The sequence below is a fragment of the Dama dama genome, chromosome 14 (genome assembly GCF_033118175.1).
Source record: "Dama dama isolate Ldn47 chromosome 14, ASM3311817v1, whole genome shotgun sequence".
In the NCBI taxonomy this organism is placed as follows: Eukaryota; Metazoa; Chordata; class Mammalia; order Artiodactyla; family Cervidae; genus Dama; species Dama dama.
In genome coordinates, this window is record NC_083694.1 from 21,565,873 (window position 1) to 21,591,485 (window position 25,613).

The following is a 25,613-nucleotide window of genomic DNA, read 5'->3' on the forward strand; positions in this document are numbered from 1 at the left end:
ATACCCTCTGCAGCGGAAGCAGGAAGTCCTAACCACTGGACCACCAGGGTAGTCCCTGACCTTGTATAAATCTAAGCACCCTACCCCCCCACTCCCCTCAAATATCCTACACTGAATGCTGATGAACAGACTCAGTAAAATCCTCATATGAGCTCTGAGGGTGAAATGAAAAGGAGAAAGAATTGAAGACAATCTACAGTCTAAGTTATGAGTAAGCAGAAGGTAGTCAGTCTTATTAGCCAATGCAGAGACAGTATAACCGAGTCTCCCTGTTGACACAGGACTAGAGCAGAGAGGGACAAGGTGGTGTTTGCTGAGGTGATGGGATAACGAAGTTTCTTGAGCTGCACTGCATCCTATGCAGCACATCCCAATCCTCCCTGAGGTCCTCTGAAATGGTCCCCTGTTCTGCATCTCCCCTTGGAGCTTTGCTACAACTCTGTATGACATTAACATGCTCTGCTGCTCACAACACGATGCACGCTCATTTCTCCTTCACAGCTATTCTTTTTGTCTTCCCCAATGCAGTAAGTGATACACCATGCATCCAGTAGCTCAAGCCAAACATCTGGAAGGTTTTTTCACTATCTTAATGCAAGTCACCAGTATTTCTCAACTAAACCCCGCTAACAGCCTCCAAATTGGTCTCTCTTGCTTCCACTATTGCTCCCTACTTTGATCTATTCTAAACAGCAGGCAAGATGAACAACAAGGAATCAGATCAGTGTGGTTTCCTACTGCATTTAGAATAAACTTCAAATTCATGAAGTCTTTAATCAGGCTGGTTTGCTTTTCTAACGCCCTCTTGTAGCCACCTCAGTCCTGCCAAGCCCCATTGGCCTTCTCTACCTTTCTTCTAACACCAAGCCCATCCTGCCACAGGGCTTTTGCATGAGTTGTTGCCCTGGCCTGCGACGCTCTTTGCCAGACCTATATACCTCGCTGATTCCCTGTCATCTTTCAAAGCTCAGTTTAAATGTCACATCCTCCTAAACACCTTTCCAGGCCACCCAATCTACAGTTGTTACATCACCATTTGCATTCTCTACTACCACCATTTGATATTTTTCATGTATCTTAAAAAAAATTTTTTTCCCCTCTCTCCCCAGCTGGGCACAGGGATGATAAGATCAATCCAGTATATAGGTTCATTTCTCTTTCTTAAAAAAAAAAACACAAAACCCTGATTTTGTTCAGGTATCAACTCCTCCCCTGTGCAGCAGCCATGGGCCTCAGGAAAAGCTGACCCTCTACCCTCTAACTTCAGGAAGTGATATGACTTGACTGATAAAAATCTCATATACCTTGCTAGTGGCTAGTTCAGAAATAAGTATTTGGCCCAATTCAAGCCAAGGAGATAAAAGGCAAGGAAGAAAACTATGAAAAGCCCCAGCCTTTTTCTCCCTACGGTGAGGAATGAAAAAACAAGCTGCTGCACCACACCTGTGAGAAGAACAAGCTTTAGGAGGAAGTCAACGTGGTGTATGCAGAACAGAACTTGAGTCTTTGATGACATAGTTCTCGTCAACCCATCTGGGAATACACAATATCTCTGACTCCTTTTATGTGAGCTAATGAGTGTCTCTATTATTTAAGCCAATGTAGGTCAGATTTTCTATTATCTATAGGTGAAAATACACTACACATATAGGGACTCTGTTTACTTGCTCAATGCTATACTCCCAGCACCCAGAATATGGTGGGCATTTAACAAATCTATACTGAATGAATAACTGCAAGAGTCTGAAAGAATAACCTATGAAGGAGAAAGAATCCTAAAACAATTATTCTCCATTGAGCTCACTGACTGAGCTATAAAAAGTCATTAAATCCTTAAGAACAGGCATCTACTCAAGCACTACTGAGTAAGCAAAACATGTTCTTGATAACGATTTTTAAATGTTGACCTAACACTGAAATATGTCACCATCATTACAAAAGGAAAATGCCACTATCAAAAAGCATGCATATTTTTGCAGACTTACAGGTTCTTGGGGTTCTGATTCTTCCCATGCTCCCCAACCATCATCTTCCCAGTTTGATTTACCTGTTTTGAAAAAGATGAAAAGCGCTTATTACATAAAATACAGAGCTTCAATTATTTTAAAAACATTTCCTCTAAACATAATAGAACCAACCTCATGTTAAGGAAGAAAACAATGGTAAACTATACTAGGTCAGGATTTTGCTATACGTAATAATATTCAGGAAACATTTGACCCGAATTTACACATCTATGTAAAAGTGTGCAAGTTAGTTGGATTTTAAGATATTGGACATCAAGTCTACCCACATTTAAATCAAACTGCAAAGATGACTTTTTAAAAAAAATCTTAAAATGGCAAATATTTGTTACCTAATATATTAGACAAGTTAAAGGTACACAGTGGCCAAACAACACACCTAAAATTTCACACAGATATCTCTAAAAGTGTTTTAATAAGACAAGGTATCAAAGATTAAGAAAACAATTTTGAAACCAGATTGGTCTACTATTTTCCACCTTTTCCTGACACTCTGGGATTTCTTATACATGAGAACATTGTCTTGGATTAAAATAAGATGTCCACTATATGCAAAACAGAAAAAGAGACACAGAAGTACAGAACAGACTTTTGAACTCTGTGGGAGAAGGTGAGGGTGGGATGTTTCGAAAGAACAGCATGTATATTATCTATGGTGAAACAGATCACCAGCCCAGGCGGGATGCATGAGGCAAGTGCTCGGGCCTGGTGCACTGGGAAGACCCAGAGGAATCGGGTGGAGAGGGAGGTGGGAGGGGGGATTGGGATGGGGAATACGTGTAAATCTATGGCTGATTCATATCAATGTATGACAAAACCCACTGAAAAAAAAAATAAAGGAAATAAAATAAAAAAAAATAAATAAATAAATAAAATAAGATGTCCAACCACCACTGCAACGAGGAATTAAAAATCCCAAATTGGGGGCTTCCCTGGTAGTCACTGGTTAAGAATCTGTCTTCCAGTGTGGGAGACGAGGGTTTGATCCCTGGCCAAGGAACTAGGATCCCACATGCTGCAGGATGACTAAGCCCACGCACAGCAAGTAGAGAAAGCCCACGTGCCGCAACAAAGACCCAGCACAGTCAGATTTTTTAAAAAACTAAATAAAAAATAAAAATCCCAAATTAGTGAGTTCATTTTTATATAATTATCTTTGAATTCATCCTATATCATATCAGAAAAGAATGAATAAAACTATCATTTTTAAAGGAACTATTAATATTCTGAACCAAACATCAGATACTCTATATGTATTACTTCAAATCAAATTAAAAAACAAATAAAAGTTTCCCTAAGTGTGAAAAGAGCAGATAATTGTCTAATTATAAGTCTAGCCCCAGAATCAGGTTACCTAGGTTCATCCTGGATCCATCCCTTATCAGCTCTGTGACCCAGAACAGTTACCCCGTATTCATAAGCTCTAGCTCTCTCACCATAACATCATGGAAAATGACAGTACCCTACAGTTAGTGGGATTGCTGTCAGCATGCTAAGTCCCCAGTGCCTGATACATAATAAGTTCTCAATGCCAGTCATCAGGATTTAGCTATTAAAATACTACAAAATATAAATAAAATATTGTATTTAAACCAATCAGCCTCAAAATTCTGGGGGAAGAAGCAACCCAAAAGACGGGACTGAACATGTTATCTACTGACAGGAGGAAGGAAGCAAAAAGAACTTCCACTTATCTACAATGTTCCAAAGGCTGCTAAAATCAACTATATATTAGATGATAAAAAAAAATGTTATAGTCTGGTACTTGGAATCATTGCTCAATTAGCTCTGTGGCAATATCCCCATCTTTGGTACTTAAACACCAAATAGCTACTTTATGACGTGCCAAGCATACTGGTAGGCATATATTAAGTCTTAAAATAGTACTAATCATTTGATTAACACTGTACAACTAATAGAAGATTTCTGTACACACATCAATTGAACAATTTAACAAATGTTCGGTTAAATACCCTGTGCCAAATCCTGTAGCTGAAACAGACAAAAATACAAACATATGAACTCCTTTTCTTTTTAAAGAATCTGTGATCTAGTGTAGGAGAGAGACAAATAAGTAACCGTCGTGGTGATGGCTGTAACTGACTACTAGGGGAACTCAGATGAGGCCGTAAAAGAGACGAAAAGCTATAGGGAGGCGTCATCTTAAATGAAATCTTACAAAAAGTGGCTAGAGGGACTGGTGGTCCCTCCACTGGATCAGTGGTTTGGACTTTGCTTTCTAATGCAGGGCTTCGGGTTTGAGTCCTGTACAGGGAGCTAAGATGACAACATGACTTGGGGCCAAATATTGTAACCAATTCAATAAAGACTTAAAAAATGGTCCAGTTTTTTTTTTTTTTAAAGTGGCTAAAAACTTTTCAAAGGCAAAAAAAAGCCATTCAGATAGAGGTTATCACGTAACAACAACTAACATGTATTTAGCATCTCTATATGCTTAAATGCTTTATAGACATTAATTCATATAAGCATGACAAGGATCCCCTATCTCCCTCTTTTTACAAAGAAAAGCAGATTGCCTAGTTTACATCCCTTGCCTAGGATCACAGAGGGTTAAATGGAGGGGCGGAGGGGCGGGGTTTGAATTCGGTTCTGCCTAAGTTCCAGAGCCCATGCTGCCTAGTATTCTCCCTTACTCACTCCTTCGGCTTATGAATAAGGGTAAAATTAGGAAACAGCGGGGCTTACAAATAAGACCAAAAGCAAGATTTCATTACATTAACATGGAAATAGCCCCCTGATATTGAGATTTGGACATTTTTTTTTTTTTGGTAACTTGGAAAAATACAGTTGCTCTTTGGCAATCTAAATTTGTTAGGCAATCCCTTTAGGTCTGCTAATTTTTCTACTGCATAGAAAGCAACTGTCTTCTAATGGGCTGATGGTAACTAGGTCATCTGATTGATAAATGTCTTTTGTACGAGAAAGCAAAATGTGGAGTAAAGCTTATTGCTCTAAGGTTCACAATTCAATGTTAAAACTGCTATAAAAATGTTTATCAAATTACCACACTCTCTGGGAAACTGTGCAGAATTTAAAGTTGATGAAGAATTTAAAGTTCATGACCTTCATGACTTCATGAAGGTCAGCTAATCATGTATTCATTCATACATTCAACAAACACAACACAGCATTTCTTCTGTGTTGGGCCCTGTGCTAAGTGCTGGACATACAAAAGCAAAATAAGCCTTCAAAGAGCTTAGTCTGTGCACAGAACCTCTGCTGAATGCTATTCAAAAAAAAACTATGTAAAATGTGCTATTTCTCCTCCATACTGGTAAAAAGTACCCAGCTCCATTCACAAATGACTCATTTGATCAGTAGAAGACAGCAGAAATTTTGATTATCAGCCCCTGCAGAGACCCAGTTCTCTCCATAAAGCACAATTCAAAACATTCCAGGAAGAAAAAAACTCTGAGAAATACCTTCTTTTTACAAAACAGTAGTGCTCATGACGGTTTACCCATGTCTCAATGTCTCTGACTGAGGAATTTGTATTAACTGGAGGGAAAGAAAAATTAATCAGGCACCTCCCACTATCACATGAATACATTTCCCAAAGGGGTCATGGTACAAAGAGGTTAAAGGAAGGTGAAAGTGAAAAACAGAACTGTTACTTGGAGAGGTTACAGATATTTTTGAAGGCTGGTTTAGAATTCTCAGTATTGTTTACAACACTGTAAGAAAATGCACTCCAAATTTTAGTCAACTTAAAAATGAGAAACAGAAAAGGAAAAAAAAAAAATCAAAGACGGAAACATCCGTAAATAAGGTACTACCTTCCGGCTATTGTTACTCAGTGTCAGTGATGTAAACTTTGTAGCCTCCTGACTTACCTCAGAATTCATCTGATACTGTTCTGCAGGCTGCTATTTGACAGCTACTGAAGTGTCAGAATCTTAGCACCTTACCAAGGTTATTTCTTATGTCCTCAAATATAAAAGCAGGTCAAGCACAATCTTCAAAAAAAGCTTATACTGAAAAAACAGCTGCTGATTGTCTAATAAAGATGCCATTCATATACAAAATTTTATTCAGGTGATCTTTCCTTCTGGTAACTTTTCTATGACGGATGCTCTTCTTCAATCCATGTCGTTATCAGTGTATTTTAATTGATTATTGATCAAGGTTGCGAATAACAAGAGCAATGGTGTTTTAACATTTGAGAACTAGGCCATTTAATGTCAATAAGGAACATTTACTATAAAACTTTAAGGTCTATAAATTTCTACATAACAGGAAGAAATAAGACACCAAATGATGATGGTCTGTTAGAATAAATAGATCAAAACCTTCTATAAGCCAGGGTGATTTGAAAGTCCTAAACTCTTGTATATGTTAAGACTTAAGTCAGTTGAAACTCGTTTGAAAAGATGTAAGTTCAATGTAACTCATTTGAAAAGATCCCGATGCTAAGAAAGATCAAAGGCGGGAGGAGAAGGGGACGACAGAGGATGAGATGGTTGGATGGCATCACCGACTCTATGGATATGAGTTTGAGTAAGCTCCAGGAGTTGGTGACGGACAGGGAAGCCTGGCGTGCTGCAGTCCATGGGGATGCAGAGTCGGACACGACTGAGTGACTGTGAAAAAGTTGGCTTAAAGCTCAACATTCAGAAAACTAAGATCATGGCATCTGGTCCCATCACCTCATGGGAAATAGATAGGGAAACAGTGGAAACAGTGTCAGACTTTATTTTTTTGAGCTCCAAAGTCACCGCAGATGGTGAATGCAGTCATGAAATTAAAAGATGCTTACTGCTTGGAAGGAAAGTTATGACCAACCTAGACAGGATATTAAAAAGCAGAGACATTACTTTGCCAACAAGTCTGTCTAGTCAAGGCTATGGTTTTTCCAGTGGTCATGTATGGATGTGAGAGTTGGACTGTGAAGAAAGCTGAGCGCCGAAAAATTGATGCTTTTGAACTATGGTGTAGAAGACTCTTGAGAGTCCCTTGGACTGCAAGGAGATCCAACCAGTCCATCCTAAAGGAGATCAGTCCTGGGTGTTCATTGGAAGGACTGATGCTGAAGCTGAAACTCCAATATTTTGGCCACCTCATGCAAAGAGTTGACTCATTGGGAAAGACCCTGATGCTGGGAGGGACTGGGGGCAGGAGGAGAAGGGGATGACAGAGGATGAGATGGTTGGATGGCATCACCGACTCGATGGACGTGAGTTTGAGTGAACTCCGGGAGTTGGTGATGGACAGGGAGGCCTGGCGTGCTGCGATTCATGGGGTCGCAAAGAGTCAGACACGACTGAGCGACTGAACTATCAAGGATGGACACTCAAGACATAAACTTCTTTAGGGCAATCAGGATCCAGTGTAGAAATTCCAAAAACCACACAAATCACCAAATCATCCAGTTCATCTAATGAGCCAAGTGGCATGCTTTTCAGTCAAAGGCTAGGCTATAAATTATGGGGTAATTTTATGTATTTCTCCTCCCATTTATTATATAAGTAAGTAGTAACCACCTAATCTCCAGAAAGCAACCCTTTAAATGACACTGTCATCAACCTCCTGTATCCTTTATCTGGCTTAGGTTCAATTCAACAACACTGATCAGAATATTAAGAAAATGACATCCACATCCATTGCCTTTACAAAACTGGAGTTACAGTCTCTTCTGCAGCATGGCCTCTCTAGGGAGCCTTAAAATTTCTGCAAAGAGATTAAAACAATGAATTAGGGATGACTAAAGTTTCAGGGTTGACCCCATTCTGAAAATGTGAGGCAGGCTGTCCATGGATGACGTTCTGAGGAATACTAGCTTCAAGGGTAAACTTCAATGCCAATAATTTGATCTAAAATCTCCTGTTTTCCTTTGCCTGCCCTCATCCTTGTTTCTATTCTTCCACTTCATTAGCCTTTTAACTTACTGGAGGGCAGTCTTTAGCAGCACTGTCCAATAAAAATGTAACACAAGCCACATGCCACGTTAAACTGACTAGCAGCCATATTCAAAAAGCAGAAACAAGTTAACTTTAATATGCTTTATTTAATATGATATAGCCCCAAAACGTCATTTCAATATGTAATCACTATTAAGTTGTTCATGAGATAGTTCACATTGGTTCTCTGAGTCTAAGTCTTCAAGATCCAACACGTATTTTACACTCAGAGCACATCTCAGCTGGGACCAGGCACGTTCCGAGTGCTCCACCGCATAGTACAAGACAGCACAGGTCTAGAACAACTGTTAGGTGTCTGGTGTCAGCCTGCCTGGGTTTGATACCCAGCTTTACCCCTGAAGGGTCATATATCCTTAGGCAATTTAATCTCTTCCCTCTCAGCTTCCTCTTTAGCAAAATGGAGTTAATAACTGTATCCATTGTTGTTAGAGTTAAAAGAACAGTGCTTGGCACATACACACCCTTGATGGCTGTTAAAATGATTAGTCTCCAAACACAGCACCCTCTTTCTTCATTCTTACTCTCTGCCTTTGCCTATCCCATATCTGTCAACTAATTTAAGCATTCCCATTTGTCTCCAGCTCTCCAAATTCACCTTCTCCTTCAGGACTTGGATTAATTATTTGTGAAGTTTTATTGCATCTATCAATGATCTTTCCCTCTTGTGAAACCATAGCATTTGATTATATTTTCCTTTCAGAATTAAAAATTGTGTTGGGTCATTTGTTGTGTTGTTAACTTGTCTGATTGATCATAAATGTATACCATGTCAATACAGCTAACCATTTAAGCTTCGGGGGACAGGGAATATACATGCTGTGTGTGCTCAAACTCTCACACACACATATGCATCTCCAGGAACACTGTCAGTACTTCACTATTTATATCCATTTAGGATATCAAGTCTGAAAATAACCTTTTTACCCAAAGGTTTCCCCATATATCCCTATAAAAGGAGGATATAAATTAATATATTCAAATATAGTAAGCAAATCAGATGTTGATTCTAAACATTTTACATTTCCACAGAAATACAAAAACATTTTATTTTTATAAACTTTATACACAAAGACTTTATATTCCAAATCAAAACCATCTTTTATAAATAAGCTTTCTATGTAAAATTATAAATACATATTGATAAATTTTGTAATTCTCTATTCCATTTTAATCACAAAAAATAATTAACAATCTTTAGCTTTAGTTTTGATTAAGAATAGGAGAAACAAACAAAAAAAAAAGAATAGGAGAAACAGAGTATCTTTGTTCTAATTCAAGTCTAAATGGCAGAATTTGACTATGTAAAAAAAGATGCTCTAGAAATATTGTTCAATATAGTTGGCCTAATATGGATTAATGGATCTTTGTATTTGATAGATACACACACAATGTATATTTCAACATTTCAAAACAACGCTTGTATCATTACTTTAAAAAGATCTTGCATCAGTAAAGAAAAACCAATACATTCATTCAGTTAGGCATTTACTTTCAACCTGACTTTTTGGTAGGCTAGAAAAAATAATTACAAAGAACACTGAGTTCCCAAATAAACACCGTATCATTTTGAAGGCAAAAAAGAACACCCACATCACTCTCAAAATGTGTCTGTATTCTCTTATGCAAATATTCTTTTTGCCAACAGTGAATAAAACAGGTTATACTCAAAACAGCTCAGAAACAGCAAATATTGCCTATTGGAGACATCTAAAATTAGATCATGAGACTGCTTCCCTAGGTTTGTTACTTCAGCGCTATGACTCACGTGCCAGATGCTGCTCCTAAAGCAGTAATTTTACAACTATAGCACGGCAGGACAGCATCAGCTCTAAGCAACATATTTCAAATGTCCATGTTTCAACTGGGCTTTCCCACCTCATTCCCAGTGCAGCCTACTGAAAAAAACGGCAGTTTCAAGTACATGAGACAAGACTACTGAGCCTGTGTTTGAGAGCACGGAGCCCCAACTACTGAAGCCCTTGTGCTCTAGAGAAGCCGCTGCAATGAGAAGCCTGCGCACTGCACCCGGAGAGTAGCCCCTGCTCACCACTAGAGAAAAGCCTGAACAGCAAGGAAGACCCAGTACAGCCAAAAACAAATTAAAAAAAACCAAACAAACAGTAACAATAAAGTCTGCCAGTTTAGATTACTATGTTAGTTCTAATTACTTTGCCATTACTACCTCATTTGCTAAAATTACCCCTCACTCTTATTTTATACCACATCTTGAATCATACTTGCTCTCTATTTGAACAAAATTCCTAAGCTTATCTCCAATCAACTTATATGATGTAGAGAGAATTAAACATGAGCAAAATGAAGTTATAAGTATTAGTAATAAAAAGCAACAACCTCCTCACTGACAAGTAATTTGACTTTTCAATCATTTTTTAATACATATCACTGAAGAGGACTATTTTTTTTTTTTTTGAATTGCCTAGGAAACCTGGGTTGAAGAGGACTATTTTGAACTGTCTAGAATAATTGGCAGCATAAACTCTTATTCTTACCCTTATCAGGTAAATGAACAAAACCAATGACTTTAAAACATAAAATGTAACTACAACTTCCTCTAGGGAGAATTCTTCCCCTGAAGAGATTAGATTATACTAGTATTAAAAAAAAAACTCTTCAGCTTCTCACTTGATATCATTAGTCATTTATAGTTACTGAAACCTTCAAACTATGGAAAAAACATTATAATTCAAGCATCAAGAAATAATAGATGTCTTTTTAGGTATATTTTCAATGAATGAATTATTTTACCAACAAAAGCTTAAATGAGAAATTCAACTTTTGCTTTTCACAATTCTATTTAATTTAAAATATACATTATTCCAATTTGCTTCTGAACAGTCTGTCATCATAACTGAGTAATAGTTTCACATTTAAAAAGAACCTGAAGCTAAAAAGGAAAATGAATTCTAGAAGTGGGCAATTAATTTGACAATATTTGCTTTCCTCAATATGAGTATGTCAAGATCAAAAACTAAATGGGAAACTGAAATCATTAAATGTTAGGAAAAAGAAAATTTAATCTCCATGGTCTAAGAAAAGATCTTACTAGCACTGAGGCAAATTCATTTCCGTTCTTCTAAAGCAGGAAAAAGAGAATGTACTTGTTTCTATAAAGAGCACCAACCTCCAGAACCTGTAACTTGCAAATAATTCGTAGGTTCAACAATTTTAGTTGGCTCTTCTTGGCCAAGCCACAGAAAGCATCACATAGCAATACAAAGGGGGGAAAAAAAAAGACTAAAGAATAGAGAAGCTGCTTAATTTCCTATGCCTCAGGATTATTCATCTTTTTCTATTTCTAAAGAAATGGAAAATGGGAATATAAATTTTATATTAGCATATTCCTCTCAGCACACAAAAATACGCAGCAATCTAAAATGAGGAGGCTATCCCATTTTCAACAAACAGGAGTTTCTTTCAAAACACCATGATTAAATCAGACTAGGTCTGTAAGGTCCCTTCCAGTTCCAGATTTCCAAGGACTCTTGTTATCAAATAAGTGGCCTCCTACATCACACAAGGAGAATGTTTTGACAGTTCAAAAAAGGACAGAACTGAAAATATCTTTAGGCAGAAACAGAGTGTATCCTCTTGCTCTAAAGGGCTTCCCTGGTGACTCAGATGGTAAAAAAAATCTGCCTACAATGCAGGAGACCCAGATTTGATCCTGCGGTGGAGAAGATCCCTTGGAGAAGTGAATGGCTATGCACTCCAGTATTCTTGCCTGGAGAATTCCATGGAGAGAAGAGAAGTGCATAGACTTGCAAAGAGTTGAAGACAACTAAGCAACTAACACTTTCACTTTTCTTGCTCTAAATAAAGTTAAAAAAAAAAATCAACTAGTATGCTTCTTTTGCTCCAAATCTAAGAAATCTTTAGACCCATCCTAAGAAAAATGATAAAAACAAACTGTAGACTTGAAGAAATTTAATATGCCCCATTCTTTCTACTCATTTTATTTTTTAAAGGAAGTCACTGACTAAGGGCAACAATATATTTTGTATATTAGATAGAACTTATATATCTTTTATTGTTGTTTCCTATAACTTCATGTTCCTATAACTTCGTGTTATGAATTTATTATATCCAAAGCAGCAGAAAGTAACAAAAGATCAGGGAAGGTAGGAGAAGGGGATGAAAGAGGATGAGATGATTGGATGGCACCACCAACTCAATGGACATGGGTTTGGGTAGACTCCAAGAGTTGGTGATGGACAGGGAGGCCTGGTGTGCTGCGGTTCATGAGGTCGCAAAGTGTCGGACACGACTGAGCTACTGAACTGAACTGAACAGGGAACGTAAATGAGGCTGAAGGTATATAAATACTGCTCACCAAAGCTAATTTCTGCAAATTCTAAAGCCAATTCAGTATCTTCCTTACTCAATCAATTCTAATATGATTGTCCTTGTGAGAAAACTTTCCTTATAGTTAAGGTAAATTCTTCCAATACCAGCTTAATCTTGCTATTACTTGTTGCTTTAAAAAAAAAAAAAACCACAGGTAAAGTCTGATGATAATGTTAGCATTGCCTAAGAACCATTTTTCATTTACTGGAAGAGCAAAAATCAAAGAAACTGATAACACAGGAAGATGACAAGTGTGGGTGTAAATGAGCACTTCTGTTTACCACGGACAGGAATAAACCTGACCAATTTTTAGACTGTGACTGTGCTCAACAACTAAAATGTGAATTTCTATTATCCAGCAATTCCAATTCCAGAAATTTACATACAGAAATATTAACATCATAGGTAAAGCATGTATAAGGATGGTTACTGGAGCATTTTATTATAGCAAAAATATTGGAAATAATCTAAATTTCATTGACAGGGGAATGTTTAACTAAAACCTGATAGTCTTCACTGAAATACTGTACAGACATTAGGGGAAAAAAATGCTACAGTTATATACACAGCTTGAAAAAAAAATTGACATTTTTTGACACTGTCAAAACAGTTGACATTAAAAATTAACCAAAAAAGTTCCAGAATATACATTTTACAAAAATGAGGCCATAATTTAAAATGTAAAATAGATAAATAAAACACCCAACAGCATGTATGTTTACTGTCTAAGCAGAAAGTCTGGAAGATTCTCACTAAGGCAGCACTTTATAATGATAGAATTTTCCGTAATGATGGTGGTGTTATGTATCTGTGCTGTCCATTAGGTAGCCACTAGGTAGGTACATGTGGCCACTGAAACGTAATTAGTATGACTGAAAAACTGAACTGCTACTTTTACTTAACTTCTATTAATTTATACTTAACCAGCCACACGCAGTTAGTGGCCACTATGCTAAAAAGCTTAAGGCTAACGTTTTAACATCCGGAAGGGGGGATATAAGTAGCTAGAAGACAGATTTTATGTCTGATTTTATACACTTAAAAAAAATAGAGGCGATGTAATAATAGGTGATTATCTCTCTTGACCTGAGAGTCTCTCTTCTGAAGAATTTATATGTGAGGCTTAGGCTCACATGATACAAAGAAAAATGATCTGTGTTCAAAGAACTGTTTTTTGGTCACCTTTCCAAAGGAGCAATATGGTATGGCAGACACCTAAGAATTTCAAGAAATCCTTCTCATGAGGAAAGTTCATTTAGGGTCTCGATAGTCCCAAATGATATTAACACGGTAGTCATACAGAAACACTTGCTGTCGTACAGATCCAGAACTGTCACTGGGTAGACCATTAAATACCATCTGAAGAATAACAATCTAAGTTACCTCCTTTTTTGACAGACCACTACAAAGGCCACCCAACTGGTCATTCTATTTCCACTTTCACCCACCATCCCATTCATTCTCCTCTTTGCTAACAAAGAAATGCCTTTCAAATATTAACCTGGTTGTCCTATTTCTCAGTTCAAATTTCTTGCATAGGTTGCCACTGCTATGTTTCTCAAGTTTCAAACTCCATCACCACTGCGACTGCCTTGAACGTGAAAGTGAAGTTGCTCAGTTGTGTCTGACTCTGCGACCCCATGGACTGTAGCCTACCAGGCTCCTCCATCCATGGGATTTTCCATGCAAGAATACTGGAGTGGGTTACCATTTCCTTCTCCAGGAGATCTTCCCAATCCAGGGTTTGAACCTGGGTCTCCCACATTGTAGGCAGACGCTTTACCATCTGAGCCACCAGTCCTGTCTTTACTTCTGAAGACCCTGATCTAGAGTTGTATGAACATCTCCCAAATGATCACCTACCTCTAACTCTGAACTACAAAACCTACCCTTTTCAGAGCCAACAAATCCACCTCTCTGCAAATCAAATCTTGAAATGCTATACTTTTGCCTTACATCAGTGGTTACCCTCTGCCTATAGCAGAGATGCCCAGGGAACTGCAAATGGATTACAGATGAGCCAAGACATTGATCCTCTCAGCTCTCAGGATAGCTTGGTAGGGCCTGGGGCTACTGGAACTTCTAGCAGGTCACTTCTCACAATGAACAGCTTTGTTTTACATTTTATGACCTATTTCTTTATTATCATACTAATTTATATATTTTATTGCTAACACACAACATAAGAGCTAACATAACCATTTTTAAGTGCACAGTAGTGTTTACTGACATTGTTGACAAACAGAGCTTCAGAACTTTTCCATCTTGCAAATTTGAGACTGTAATACTCATTAAACAAGACTCCTTTCCTCCCTCTCCCTAGCTCCTAGTAACTACCACTCTACTTCCTGTTTCCATGAATTTAACTACTTTAGGTAACTCATATAAATGGAATCGTACATTGATTTTTTCTGACTGGCTAATTTTTCACACAGCATAATGTTCTCAAGGTCACTCATATTGTCACATGTGATATGATTTCCTTCTTTTTAATGACTGAATAATATTCCATCTTATAGACCCCCATTCCATTCATCCACCAACGGACATTTCAGTTGGTTCCACTTCTTGGCTTTTATGAACTATCCCTCTATGAACATGGGTGTGCAAGTATCTCTTCTAGATACTATTTTCAGTTCTTTTGGTTATACACCCACAAGTGAGATTGCTCAAGCATATAGTAATTCTATTTTTTATTTTTAGAGGAAACTCCATACTGTTTTCCATAGCAGTTGCACCATTTTACAATACTATCAACAGTGTACAGAGTTCCAGTTTCTCTATATCCTCGCCAACACTTGTTATACTGTTTTTATTTTTTTAACAGAAGCCAAGCTAGTGAGTGTGAGGTGATACCTTATTGTGGTTTTCATTTGCATTGCTCATGATCAGCGATACCCAGTATCTATCATATGCTTACTAGTCATTTCTAAAACACCTTGGAGAAGGCAATAGCAACCCACTCCAGTACTCTTGTCTGGAAAATTTTCATGGATGGAGGAGCCTGGTAGGCTGCAGTCCATGGAGTTGCTAAGAGTTGGACATGACTGAGTGACTTAACTTTCACTTTCTACTTTCATGCATTGGAGAAGGAAATGGCAACCCACTCCAGTGTTCTTGCCTGGAGAATCCCAGGGACGGGGGAGCCTGACGGGCTGCTGTCTATGCGGTGGCACAGAGTCAGACACGACTGAAGCGACCTAGCAGGAGCAGCAGCAGCATAACATCTTTGGAGAAAAATCTATTCAAGTCTTTGCTCAGTTTTTACTTGTTATATTTTGCTGTTACTTGGCTACAGGAATTCTTTATATATTGTGGATACAGATCCTTTAACATATATATGATTTGCAAATATTTTCTCCCATTCTGTAGGCTGCACTTTCACTTTGTTGACCGCATCTTTCAATTCACTGAAGTCTTAAGGTTTGATATAGCGCCATTTATCTATTTTTGCTTTTTTACCTGTACTTTTGGTGTTCTAACCAAAAACCCACTGCCAAATCCAATGTCATGAATTTTCCCCCCGATGCTTTCCTCTATGAGTTTTATAGTGTTAAGTCTTATATTTAGGTCTTTAATCCATTTTTTTGTTAATTTTTGAGTGTGGTATAAGATAAGGGTCCAACTCTATTCTTTTGTATTTGGATACGCAGTTTTCCCAATACCATTTGTTGAATAGACTGTCCTTTCCCCCTTGAGTGGTCTTGACACCCTTGTCAAAAATCCTTGTCAAAAAACCTGATCATATATGCAAGGGTCTATTTCTGAGCTCTCTAATCCATTATTCCATTACTCTGTCTTTATGCCAGTACCATATTTTTGATTACTATAGTTTTGTATACATTTTGAAAATAAAAAAAGTAAAGTCCTCCAACTTCTTTCTCCTTCAAAACTGTTTTCACTATTCAGGGCCTAGGTCTCATTTTTTATGCATGGTACAATAAAAAAAAAAACAAAAAAAACCTGGGAATGACAGCTCCACAGATTGTCTTCAAGCTTTTTGATTATATACACCCCAAAAGAATTTTTCAATAATATGTACCTCCTGCATAAAAATGTAATTTCTGATATACCAAACATGGATATTTTAATATAGTATTTATATCATCCTTTTAAATTTATTCAGTGGATTCTAAATACTTCTGGGAAATAATACCCACAAATACCCACTTTAAAACTATGATTAGTATCTCTAACAATAATTTTCTAAGTTCTTTTTTCTCACTGAATTCTTATCTCCATTTTATTTCCTCCACAGAATGCTATTTTTATGTAATACAGATATGTATCATCAGTCTGAAAATTTCTCTGCAAAAAGAGTTGAGAAATGACAAGAAAGTTTTCTTGGGATCTAAGGCTCTTAGGTATTTTTTTTTTTTTTTTTTTTTTTTTAGTTGGAGGCTAATTACTTCACAACATTTCAGTGGGTTTTGTCATACATTGATATGAATCAGCCATGGATTTACACGTATTCCCCATCCCGATCCCCGCTCCCACCTCCCTCTCCACCCGATTCCTCTGGGTCTTCCCAGTGCACCAGGCCCGAGCACTTGTCTCATGCATCCCACCTGGGCTGGTGATCTGTTTCACCATAGATAGTATACATGCTGTTCTTTTGAAATATCCCACCCTCACATTCTCCCACAGAGTTCAAAAGTCTGTTCTGTATTTCTGTGTCTCTTTTTCTGTTTTGCATATAGGGTTATCGTTACCATCTTTCTAAATTCCATATATATGTGTTAGTATGCTGTGATGTTCTTTATCTTTCTGGCTTACTTCACTCTGTATAAGGGGCTCCAGCTTCATCCATCTCATTAGGACTGGTTCAAATGAATTCTTTTTAATGGCTGAGTAATATTCCATGGTGTATATGTACCACAGCTTCCTTATCCATTCATCTGCTGATGGGCATCTAGGTTGCTTCCTTGTCCTGGCTATTATAAACAGTGCTGCGATGAACATTGGGGTCCATGTGTCTCTTTCAGATCTGGTTTCCTCAGTGTGTATGCCCAGAAGTGGGATTGCTGGGTCATATGGCAGTTCTATGTCCAGTTTTTTAGGAAATCTCCACACTGTTTTCCATAGCGGCTGTACTAGTTTGCATTCCCACCAACAGTGTAAGAGGGTTCCCTTTTCTCCACACCCTCTCCAGCATTTATTGCTTGTAGACTTTTGGATAGCAGCCATCCTGACTGGCGTGTAATGGTACCTCATTGTGGTTTTGATTTGCATTTCTCTAATAATGAGTGATGTTGAGCATCTTTTCATGTGTTTGTTAGCCATCTGTATGTCTTCTTTGGAGAAATGTCTGTTTAGTTCTTTGGCCCATTTTTTGATTGGGTCATTTATTTTTCTGGAATTCTAAGGCTCTAAGTATTAAGTTATCCTACTTGTTTTATTACAATTATTATTAGAAGCAGGTAACTGAAAAAACATACATTATCACAAACTTTGAGAAATAATTATTAAACATAAATAGCGAATATTATTTGGAAATCTCTTGTTGAGATGGATGGGGGTGGAGTTTACAGAGACTTAAACACAAATTTTTGCTTAAATGCTTTGGAAGCAACTTACTATAATAATATTTAAAATGTGTGAGAAGTAAGCCTTCGTGTAGTAAAGCAGAAGGTAGGGTGAGAAAGTAGGCATTTACATAGGTGCATCTGGAATCTAATCTATTTAAAACTGTCTGTTCCCAGGTAACCCTGAGCAAATTTCCTTTAATTCCTAAGTATTCTTATTTCCTTTCTACTGCATAAAATCTAAATTCCTCTGCCAATCTCTCTCCTTACCCTACAATATCCCACTCTTCCAGCAAAATTTACTATCTGCATCTTTCTGAATCCCATACTGTTTCACATCCCTTGCCTGGCCATTTTCTCTCCACCTGAACCTCTGTGAAACTATTAAGACATGGTGAAAATAATAGTTCCTTCATGAAGACTTTTCTGAGTCCACTACATAGCATGAGCCAACACTCCTTCATTCTCCAACTATCATATGCCAAATTATAGCACAGCACCTCTAACACTTCTTTTACATACTTATCTCCTTTATTGGCTCAAAGGTCCTTGAGGAGAGGGACCTATTTTATTTACCTTTAGGACTACTTTGTATGTAGTAGATGCTCAATAGGTACCAGCTGAATAAAGGAATTAACTAGTCATGTGTCAGTTTTGTCATTGACAGAAATTTATCTCCTAAGACCCTCTTCCAACCTTAAACAGCTACTGAAGTGCAGTAACCAAATATTTTCTGAAATTCTTATAAATATTCTACTTTCAGGTTACTTTTCTCTCCCTACTATGATCACAAACAAATGAAAGCATTTCACTCAGTGTTAAAAAAAAAAATGGGTACTTTATATGATTTATAATATTCCAAATTGAGTCCATGACTTTAGGTTATCCTAAAAAGCATACTTTTCTTAGTGACTGGACAAAAACAAACTTTAATTGATGATTCCAAGGTAATTTCCCGTATGCTTTATCTTCTTCTATCTTTCTGATAAAAGAGCAAGAAGGAAGGTAGAGGCTGCTCTACCTCATTAGAATGTTAACAGAAAATTAACTTACTACTAGGTAAATTAATGTGCTCAGTTGTGCCCTACTTTTTGCGACCCCACGGACTGCAGAGGAGCTTGCCAGGCTCCTCTGTCCATGAGGATGCTCCAGGCCAGAATATTGGAGTGGATTGCCATGCTCTCCTGCAGGGGATCTTCCCAACCCAGGGATCTAATCCAGGTCTCCTGCACTGCAGGCAGATTCTTCACCAACTGAGCCACCAGGGAAGCCCAGGTAAATTAACAGATCCACAATATTATAGTACATAAATTACTTCCAAATAGTCTGATTCTCCCTATCTGTACATGTATTTCTTTCTTTTTTTTTTTTTTTTGTCTGAAAAAATGAAAATGAAAGTCACTCAGTTGTGTCTGATTCTTTGCAACCCCACGGACTGCAGACCACCAGGTTCCTCTATCCATGGAATTCATCCAGAATACTGGAGTAGGTAGCTGTTCCCTTCTCCAGGGGATCCTCCCAACCCAGGGATCGAATCCAGCAATTATAAGTATCAGAAAACTCTGGTATAGAAATCCAATCTCCTGGAAATCATGTCACTGTAGGCCAGGTTATAGGCCAGGCCCATCTCCAAAATTTCAAAATATGAGAGCAAATTTTATGTCTAAAACAGCATCTGATTGAGTAGAACCAGTTATTAACTGCTTGCAATGTGGGAGACCTGGGTTTGATCCCTGGGTTGGGAAGATCCTCTGAAGGAGGGCACGGCAACCCACTCCAGTATTCTTGCCTGGAGAATCCCATGGACAGAGCAGCCTGGCAGGCTACAGTCCATGGGGTCGCAAAGAGCCGGACACGACTGAGCAACTAAGCAGAGGAACTAAACAATTATTAACATTTATTAGTATTAATTAATGTAAACACTGGGAAGTAGGGTTCAAGATCTCTTTTAAAGCAATAGAGGACAGTCTCATTTTACAGTTGATGATACAAAATAACATAAAGTCATACTGTTATTTATTCTCTGACAATTCAAACACAGAGGTATAGTTTTGAGTTCAGGGTGCCCAGTACTAGGTCTCACTTTGTCAACAGCAGCCATCTACACTAAAAAAAGAAACAAACAAAACAAACAAAAACATTAAACCAACAGACAAGTCTTCAAAATTATCAGCTGCCTAGGACGAATCATGACAAGTTATTCAGTTTTTGTTTTTGTTTTGTGGGTGGGGGCTGTTTACATATCCTCCAGAGATGAGCTGGTATAAGAAATTAAACTATATAAGCTTGAGGCTTTCCTGGTGGTCCAGTGGTTAAGAATCCACCTTGTAATGCAAGAAACTTAAGCTCTATCTCTGATTGGGGAACTAAGATCCCACACTCAGCAGAGCAGCAGAGCCCACACACCCCAACTACTAAGCCTGAATGTCACAACTAGAGAATCCGTGCTTTGCAACGAAAGATCCTTCATGATGCAAAGGAGATCAGTCATGCAGCAACCAACAAGAGCAAACAAATATTTTTTAAAAAGATACATACTAAAAGCAAAACTATATAAGCTAAATAAAATGATCTCATGATTTCTATTTCTCAATAAAATCATCACTCACAACACTAACAAAGTGAAGAAAAGCAAAACCAAATACCACATCACTTCGTTTTTACAATGTAAATTTTCACCCTCACAAAAATGTAGGTTCAGATTTTCTTAATAATGAACTCTTCACAAAGTCTGATGTTTTGTAAAAGATGGCCAGAATGATTACTGAGATCTGTAAACCAGTCATTCCAAGAATTCCAAGTAAACTATTTACAACAGGACAAGCTATTTTTCAGACTTTCATTTCTAAATTAAAGCACCATTTTAACTGTAAAATACAGATCTGGCAAAGGGGTTCACTGATTAAGAGGTTCTTTCTCCACTTATTTTCCACTTGAATTGCTAGCAGCCGCAATAATACCAACATACATATACCAAAGAATTTTATTTAAAAGGGTAATATATTAAATCGTATTTGAAAAGCCACAGGCATATGATAAATTAAGCTGATGTCTGGGGTATGATTATATTCCCAAACGCCTGGATCAAATTCATAGCCTATGGCTACTCTTCACTGTGTGACCCTGCACAAGTATTCAATCTGTACCTGCTCACATTTTAGCATTCATAACTGTGCCATACAACATGGCAGCCACCAGCCATATCTGACTACTTAAATTTAATTAAATTTAAGTAAAATTAAAAATTCTGTTCCTCAGCAGCAACTGCCCCATTTCTACGGTTAGTTCTGGCAAGAAACAACCATACTGGACAATATAGACTTGGTGATGAACATAAACAAGATGAAATGACTGCAAGTAACAAATGAGAAAAGGGGAACAGTGATGTCTCTTTTAGATGACATACTCAAAAAAGGTCTCTCCGAGATGCACTGAGCATGCAAGGATCTGCAGAGAACATCCAAGGTGGGGACAAGAGCAAGGGCAACAGTCTCAGGTACAAATGAGCTTGGTGGGTTTCCCTGGAGGCTCGGACGGTAAAGAATCTGCCTGCAATGAGGGAGACCTGGGTTCGATCCCTGGGTTGGGAAGATCCCATGCAGGAGGGCGTGGCAACCCACTGTAGTAGTCTTGCCTGGAGAATCCCATGGATAGAGGAGCCTGGCAGGCTACAGTCCATGGGGTCGAAAAGAGCTGGACACGACTGAGCAACTAAGCACATCACATCTTTAACAACAAAAGTGTCTGAAGCATAAGAAATAAGGGGAGAAGAGTATGAGGTACAAGAAGCAGCAGGAAGTGGCGCCTCATGGTCCTTTAAGCCATGTGAGAACTTTGGATTTTATATTAACTGCAAATGAAACCACAGACAGTTATAGAGAGAAGACTGTTATGATTAAATTGTTTAAAAGTTCACTTTGACAGCTTTTGGAACTAACTACAAGAAACCATTAACAAGTCTACAAATTAACAAGTCTAGAGAGGGTATGGAGAAAAGGGCACCTTCTTACACTGTTAGTGGGAATAAAAGTTGGTTCAGTCACTATGAAACACAGTATGGAGGTTCCTCAAAAAAAAAAAAAAAAAAACAACCTAAAAATAGAACTGACTTATGACCCACCAGCAATCCCACTCCTGAGGATATACCCAGACAAAACTGTAATTCAAAAAGATACATGCACCCCAAGTTCACAGCAGCCCTATTTGCAATAGCCAAGACATAGAAACAATCTAAATGTCCACTAAGACATGAATGGATAAAGAAAATGTGGTGTGTATATATAATAGATATATGTATATACACACACAACAGAATATTACTCAGCCATTAAGAAGAATGAAATAATGCCATTTGCAGCAACATGGATGGACCTAGAGATGATCATACTAAACAAAGTAACTCAGAAAAAGACAAATACCATATATCACACGTGAAATCTAAAATACAACACAAATGAACATATCTACAAAACAAAAACAGACTTACGGACACAGAATAGACTTGTGGTTGCCACAGGGGAGGGGGCTGGGGCACGAAGGATTGGGAGACTGGGATTAGCAGATGCAAACTATCATACATAAGAAAAAAACCAAAACCAACAGTAGAAGCAGGAAGATCTATTAAAAGAAGAGTAGTTTCACTGAGTAGGTGAGAGAAGATGGTGGCCTGGACAAGGGGAGTGGCAATGGGATAGAGGAAATGTGTTCTTTCCTCTGCATCCTTTATCTACAGTCCTATGTCCACCATAGTTCACAACCTGGGTCCTTGGAATAGGCAAATTTATTTTTTAACTCCTCTCCTGCCGTTCCCCTGAAACTGTCCTAAGGTCCTAGTCACCTCCATCCTCCCAAAGCCAATGAACACTTTTCCATCCTCATCTTAGCTGATCTCTGCTGCATTCACAACTACTGACCACTCGTCCCTTTCATCAGATTCTCTCTCACTTCTGCGGCATTACTTTCACCTAGTTTTCCTCTCTTTCTGTTAAGTCTTCTTCCCATTCACCTCTATTTGACTTAAACTTCAGTGCTCCTCTATGGTTACATCTTCAGGCCTGCATTCATTTCACTATATTCATAACCCTTGAGATGGACTGACACTTTTTACTGGTAACTCCTGAGTTCACACCTCAAGGCCAGGGATCTTTATTAAGTTTTAGACCTGTTCGACTGGACACTGCATACATTTAAAACTGGACAAACTAGAAGCATTTAAGATGTAAAAGATCCAAAACCGATCTCCTTCATTCCCTTTCATTAGAAACTCTTGCCCAAGTCAAAAGCCAAAGGCATCCTCACCTCCCTCTCACTCACCAGCTACAACCCCCAGCACCAGATCTTCATTAGGTCCTGCAGATTCTATCTTAAAATCTTCCTGATCTAGCCGCTGATCTCAAGTCCTACTGAAGCTACTTTAGTCCATGCTTGCATCACTTTAGCATGGGTTACTGAAATATCCTCAGAAAGAAGTTCCCTGCTTCCTATCTCTCCTCCATACTGCTGCCAACACACTTAACAGGTATGTAAGAACTTTGCCGATTCCATTAAGTACAAATTTCATCACATCATTCCTTTGTTTAATGTTTTCAGATGCATCTGACTCCCTTCCCAAGGCTTCTCATGATCATGCTCCTTATTACCTTTAAGGCTCTTTTCCTCACACCCTGCTCTTCAGTCATTCAGCCTTTCGAAGCTCAATACCATGCCATTTCAGGCCCCCCTTCCGCTACACCTGCTATTCCCTCTCCCCTATTCGTTTAGGCACCACTTCAAAGGCAGACTTAAGCACCCCCACTTCAAGGACTGTATCTCCTAGTGCCATATGTATAAATATGGTTCACACTGTACGGTAGGGGTTAACTTATTTGTCCCAGTAAACTATACCGCTCCTGAAGAGGACAGAGACCATCAGTCTCACTTGATTGGCAGCACCATCGACCAGCACAGAGCTAATATTCATAAACAGGTGTGATTTGATATCTTCTAAATTTTAAAAACGGAGAGAAACTTATTTAGTGGGCTTTTCATCACCATTCGAATATAGCACAAAGTAACTGGACATACGGCTTTGCAGTAAAATGGAAACACAAAACAAGTGACACACAAAACATAGCCCCTTTAAAAGGTAAAACGTAGGAAATTCTGAGGAATTCTGCGGCAGCTAATAAACAGACTTTGAGTTTTACACTACGTGGGCAAGTCACGCTGTTTGATGATAATAACAGGCAGAAGGCTTCTCATCTCATTAACTTTTCATGGCCAAGCTGCTGTGATTTTAACTCCTGATGTGGCTTCTCACTCCCCGACAGGTTATTTTCCTTTATTTGGGAGCCTCCAAACTCACCACCTAAGAAGTCTCTCACTTGTCAATCACTTATTTTCTAAACCTGAATGGGAAGAAAGGGGATGGAAGAAGGTAGAGTGTGGGCGATGACAGACACTTTTGGAAAAGGGAAGCAGCAGAAGGCCACACAGTCCCAAACACGGAGAAGCATGGGGGTTCAGGCGAAACCAGGCTAGCGCGCTGACAGCTGGCGAGGAGTGGGGAGGAGGATGCGATCCCGGGGCAGGCGGTGTGGAACCGGGGACCCCGGGCCGGAGGGAGGGAGACGGAGAAGAGACTCAGAGAGAAAACTAGGAGTTGGGGGTGGGGAAGTGGGCTAGGCAGAGAGCAGAGCAAGCCAGACGCAGTGTTTGGCCAGAGGGCGGAGTGGCTTAGGCGAGAGGAAGACAACACCGACGCAGTCGGGGCAGGCGGACGCGGCTTCAGGACCCACGGCAGGGGATCCGCGCGGAGAGGACAGGGGAGGCGAGGGAGGAACCAGGAGCGCCGGGGCGGGCAGGAGACCCGAGCCCGCCGCGCACGTCCCGCGGGCGGAGGCGGGGAAGGGAGCGGCGAGGCGGGGGCACTTACTGGGGTCCCTCCTCACGGCGCCGCTGGGGGTCTCCTCCCGCAGATGAGGGAAGAGGAAGTCCCGGGCGGCCTGGAGGTCCTGGAAGGAGCAGAACTGGACAATGGAGCAGGCCATGGCTCCGGGAACCCTGCTGGGGCATTCACCTCACCTCACCACGCCCTGGCCCCCGCCACCCCGCCGCGGCTCCAGCCGCCACCGCGGAGCCCGGAGAGCTTCAGCCGCGCAGGGGGCGGGGAAACCAAACCGGAAGCTGTCAGCGCCCTCGGTTCCGCCGCCCGAAGCGCTGCGCGTGCGCGGGACAGCCCAGGCGCCCTGGCGGGCGCGGCCCGGATCACGTGACCGGCAGCGCCTGCGGGGTGTACCGTCGCGGTGGAGGCCAGGATCCGGCTTCAGTCCCGGTTCTGCATCCGTAGCGGGGGTGAACCCTTTTATTCATTCTGGCTCTTAGCCAGAGGTGACCTCATTGGACGTTGTCCGCGCCAGCCTTTGAGTCATTTAACCAGTCTTCTTGATGGCCTGCTAGAGAATAATACCTGTTAAGCTACCGCCAGGCCAGTGGGGGACGGTATCATGCAAGTATCTGAGTTTGAAAAGATTAATTTCTCTTCTGGAAGTCAGCCCTGTCAAGCCTAGTTTTAAACAGCTCATATAAATTCTCGTCACGCTATGCACGCCTAATACTGTGCGTATTATACTGTATTGTACTCTTGTTTTTCGACATCCATTTGCTCTTTCATTCGTTTCTCCGTCCATTCAACAAATAACATTGCTCCTCTTCTGTGTCAGGCACGCAAGGCTTTGAGTATAAAGCAGAGACCAAAAGAGGTGAAATACTTGTTCCATGGA

At 39.4% G+C, this 25,613-nt stretch overlaps 1 protein-coding gene across 2 annotated transcripts in view; it reads right to left on the bottom strand.

The window, feature by feature from the left end:
• Positions 1-25,008, bottom strand: part of RAB3GAP2 (RAB3 GTPase activating non-catalytic protein subunit 2) — a 106,579-nt gene extending 81,571 nt beyond the window's left edge. For both annotated transcript variants that reach the window (XM_061160063.1, XM_061160062.1), the window contains exons 1-2: positions 24,767-25,008; positions 1,986-2,047 (exon numbers count right to left, since the gene is read on the bottom strand). In XM_061160063.1, coding sequence (XP_061016046.1) covers positions 1,986-2,047; positions 24,767-24,881 — 177 coding nt within the window. In that variant the 5' untranslated portion in view covers positions 24,882-25,008. The remainder of the gene's footprint in view (positions 1-1,985; positions 2,048-24,766) is intronic.
• Between the last annotated feature and the right edge of the window lie 605 nt (positions 25,009-25,613).